The sequence below is a fragment of the Zosterops lateralis genome (genome assembly GCF_965231275.1).
Source record: "Zosterops lateralis genome assembly, chromosome: 3".
Classification (NCBI taxonomy): Eukaryota; Metazoa; Chordata; class Aves; order Passeriformes; family Zosteropidae; genus Zosterops; species Zosterops lateralis.
Genome location: NC_139764.1, coordinates 48,775,567 through 48,780,212, shown reverse-complemented (window position 1 = coordinate 48,780,212; position 4,646 = coordinate 48,775,567). Strand labels below are relative to the sequence as shown.

Below are 4,646 nucleotides of genomic sequence, written 5' to 3'. Positions count from 1 at the left end.
GGGAAAGAGAAAAATGAAGCAAGAAAACAGTGCTTAAAGAAAAGCAATTCTGGAATTTTTAAGTTCTACAGGGACTGACTTATGCTACACCATAAACCACCTCATATAATATTGCTACCAAGAAATCAAACCCTTTGAGTACCAACAAACTTCCCCTCTCTCCCCCCAAAACTGAGTTTTGTAAGCAAGCATCAATCCGGCCGGTCGGGAAACGCTGTCTGGGGTAGCCGAGACTTTCCCCTCGGATGGCTGCACGAAACGCTCAGTACCGAGCACCAGCACTCCTCTGGGAACAGAAACCTCGAATAGGAAACTACCAAACCAAACATCAGGAATGCCCAGGAAGCTTTATTATATTCCACTTGTAAAAAAGGCGAAGGACTGCCTGGACAGTCCGAGTCCAGAATTCTGCAGGCTCTTATCGAGGCTTCTCCGGCCAGTCCTTGTCGGGAGCCACAGCGGGAGAGGGCCGGCCCAGGAGGCCGGAGGGTCAGGACTCGTCGGGCTTGTCGGCGGGCGGCCCGCAGGGCTGCAGCATCTTCTCCATCAGGTTGAAGCGGACGCGCGCCTTGCTCTCGTTCTCGGCGATGGCGAAGTAGTTGAGCAGATCGAAGTGGCCCATGTAGGAGCAGTACGAGTCGCGGTGCTGGTTCACCAGCCACTCCCACTTGGTGGTGTCGGCGTGCCCCGTGCCGATGTACTTGGACTGCAGGTGCTCCAGCTGGCTGTGGATGGTATAGCGGTCCGTCATGGCGCGGCGGGCGGGCGGGCGGAGCGCGGGATGGAGAGCGGTGCGGGATGGCGGGCGGTGAGGGCGGGATGGCGGGCGGCGCGGACGGGTCTGGGCGCCGGGACCTTTTCCGGCGGGCGCAGCGGCGCTTCCCGCCGCTTTTCCTGCCGCAGCGCCCGACGGGAGCGCGCCGCGAAGGGCCTGCCGGGAGCTGTAGTCTTCTCTCCACCCCGCCCGCGGGGGTGGACTCTGGCTTAACTAAATATCGATATCGGGAAAAAATAGTTCCGATCACGTTGGCTAATCCATAGTAAGGCAAGTCGTAGTTACAAGGCCGGGCCGGCATCTGTAGCACAGGGTTACTTTAAAGCACCTCCGTGAGGGCTGAGGACTGAGGCTCCAGATTTTGTGTTCTGAGCTCGGGTACGGGGCTGGCCTCAGGCTGAGGCAGATGCTCAGCTGAGCCTCGATGTAAAGCCTCCAGCCTCCCCTCAATTTGTACAGCAAAGATACGGCTTTGATACTGTTCAATTCACCTGGAATCCAAGGGGCGTGCGCTGTCAAATCTGGCTACGAACTACCCAAGTAGTGGATCATGGGGAGCAACATCATAAGTGTCTCCTGGCAGGAGGTGTCAGGAAACGGGAAAGCAAAGCCCCGAGGCTCACGCTTCAGGGCACAGCCTAATCCCAGCTCCTGACACTGCTCTTTATAAACCGCAACTCAGTCTTGCTTCCCAAGTAAGCGACGTGGGAAGCCTGGCTCCGGAGAAGGAAAGATGGAAAGATTTTTTTTATTTTTTTTATTTTTTTTTTTAATTTTATTTTTTTACAGTGCAGCTAGTATTTTGTCTGAATGTTAAACTCACAAGCAGATATAAAACCCACCGAAAATATAACTTGTGTTGCCTCTTATTTTGGTCAAAGTGAAGCTTGAAATAAATTTTATCATCCACCAAAACAGAAGTTTTTTCCAGCTCTGTTCAAGAGCTTACATAATGTGAAGTTTAAAATGCATGAAATGATTCATGCTTTCATATGCTAGTAGTGTTTTTAATTATTTGTTTTAAAATAGGAAAGACACATTGCCAGAAATTTCTCAACAGGACGCTGAGCTGTTTCTTCCTGTCCTTGTAAATGCCCTGTAGTCAAAAAGAAATCCACAGAAATGTTGTGTGAAAACCCAGATGATTCTATGCCCCTTGTTTAAAAGTAAGCAAGTATAAAACCAAGGCCATATAATGCAATGTAAAAACAACGTTCTGAAGTATCCTTACCCTTCAGTGCAAAGAGCTAAATGAGGACTATAATTTTTTATTTCTGTTATTTTTACGAGGGTCTGTTGAGTCATTGCTACCAAGGCTTTCTTAGCTGGAAGCAGATTACACAGCTGGATACAGCAGTTGCATTCTGCGGTTGCTTTCAGAGAGACCAGCAGAGGAAAAATAAACAAACATGACACTTTAGGAGTTTCTGTGTATGCTGGCATACAGAAAGACAAAAAAGGACATATTCTCAACAAGGGAGAGCTTTCATTTCTTTTTAAAATGGCATCTTTCTAGAGAGTGGGATGGTAAGTAGATTGCTAGCTTTTAATAGATGTTACATGCCAACACAGTAACACATAGGGCTGCTCTCACAGCTGTTTTGAAGTTAGCCTCTTGGAAACTCTAAACCAGGAGATTTATTGATTAAAATACTCAATCTTTGGAGCAGAAAAGATTCCCATAATCTTATCCATCTCTTGCAGATGTTGCAGTTTCTAGGAGAAATAACTGCATTCAATTAAACAGGTGTAGGAGTTCTCGTTAAAACAAAAAACAAACTAAAACCAAAACCAAAACAAACCCCAAAAAACCAACCAACCAAACAAAAAAACCCACCCCAAAAAACCCCCCCAAACCAAACCAACAACCAACAAAACCAACGAAATAACAAGAATAAAAACCCAACCAAAAACAAAGAAACAAACTCAAACAAACAGAAACCCCCAAACCTGAATGGGAAGTGTAAATCTGAAAATTTCAGCAAGTTTGTTAGTGGGCCAGATAAAAATGCTGCATTAAGGCATCCAGAGCTCTGGGAAAACACGCCAAAACTTCACTCTATATCACCTTTGGTCAAACCCTCTTAGACTGCTAGACAAACTTACCAATATAAGGCAGAAAAAATAGGTAGTAAAATTTTCAGTTGACAGGCAAGTGACAATTATTTACAAGTAATTACTTAACTTCAGTTTCACTCTAAAAAGAAAACGTTTCATCTGCTAGTTTTCAAGAATTATATTCACTTTCTCTTCATTTCTTGTTCTATACAAAAATAAAATCTGTTGTTGAGTGTTCTTTTTCTTGTTAGGTCCATTTTGTGCAAAACGAATGTCTGCATTAAGGCACTTTTGTTTCAAGTTTAGGAATACTAAATGAGTGGAAGAAAGGGGATGCAGATATATAGAGAATTATTGCTCAGTGGTAATATGCTTGTATGACTAAGATTCCTGAAAAAGTAACATTTCGGGATATGTCAAGGTTTTTGTACTGAATACCTTTAAATATCATTGTCAGAATATACAATAATGGATGCTTACTTATGGAAATCATATAAAGGTGTTGATTTAAGTGCTGCAATTATCTGCTTGGAGAGTGACACTTTGTCCCTTCCAGCTGAGTTTCAGAAGGTGGGGACACCGGGAGGATGTAAGGAGCTGCGGAGGCCACTGGGTGTCAGGCTTGGACGTGCAAAAATTCTTCTTCCATCAAAACAGAATTGTTTGTTGCTCCTCTGAAAAGTAGAGAAAAAGGGTAGAGGGAGCTACTGGACCAAGAAAGATTGTCAGTGGCTGCCCAGTGCAAGATATAATCAAATTTTTGAATTCCCTACTGACTCTTTGGGTGGAAGTGAAAAGACATAAATACCCAGCAAACAATCACAATAGATAAATCCAACACACACCCAGAAAGATGATAAAATGAGGAGGCATGTTTTTTGTGGTTTTTTGGGTTTCTGGATGGTTGGTTGGGTTCCCCCCACCCCCGCCCCCGAAATTCCTTTATTCTTCACTATATTGATTTATCCTACAAATACAGAGAGGGAAAAAAAATTGAGATTGCATTAGCCTGGCAAGAATGGTGCTGGAAATTAAATAATGATTAAAACCCATTGTCTATGTGTTATGTGATTTTTTTTAAAGAATATATTTCATTAAAATATGTTGCATCTGCTAAAACAGGGTTCTTAGATCATTATTTGCAGAGGTCACATTACTGCTTAGCAATTTTAGGCTGAAAAAGTTACATTTTTCTAATTGCATATTTTGGGTTTTTTTCAGATTTCCCATGCTATCACATGAACTCCAATGCAGTTTCTCAAATGCTCTTATAGCCTATGAACATTATTAGCCTCAGAAAACCCTTATTTTGGCCCTGTAAGATGTGGAAGACAATTTTGCTGCTTTTCTCAAAGATCCTGTAAAAAAATCTTTTTTCACAAACATGCCTCTTTCCCCACCTTGTTTCATGTAAACTCCTCTGATTTCTTTCTTTGCCTTGTAGTCAGAATCATGATTTCGCTACAGGGTAAGAATATGCCTCTGGGACATGTGCTGCTTCTGGGACAGGGGAAACACAGTCCTTGCAAGCATGGCTAAGTTTCAAACTTTCTTCCACTATTAGAAACTATGTTTTGTTGCTGCTTTGATTTTATGATGCATAAATACTCTGTTGGAGTCCAGGGCACAGGGAAAACCCTTCAAACTGCCCTGAGGGGTATGGGACCCCTGCAGGGACTCCAGGAAAGCATTGCCTTTGACCTTAGCCCATGGAAAAAATTGCCAATACTTATGGATGAAAAGAGAAAAACAAAAATTTAAATTAGATTGTAGTTTAGTTTGTCACAGAGGAAAATTTGCAGGTTTGGGTTTT

At 43.3% G+C, this 4,646-nt stretch overlaps 1 protein-coding gene across 1 annotated transcript; it reads right to left on the bottom strand.

Moving 5' to 3' along the window:
- Positions 1-328: 328 nt before the first annotated feature.
- On the bottom strand, positions 329-822 carry SF3B5 (splicing factor 3b subunit 5). The gene has a single exon (XM_083858268.1). The coding sequence runs from the start codon at positions 749-751 to the stop codon at positions 491-493; it is 261 nt and encodes an 86-aa protein (XP_083714394.1). The 5' UTR covers positions 752-822; the 3' UTR covers positions 329-490.
- Positions 823-4,646: the final 3,824 nt, after the last annotated feature.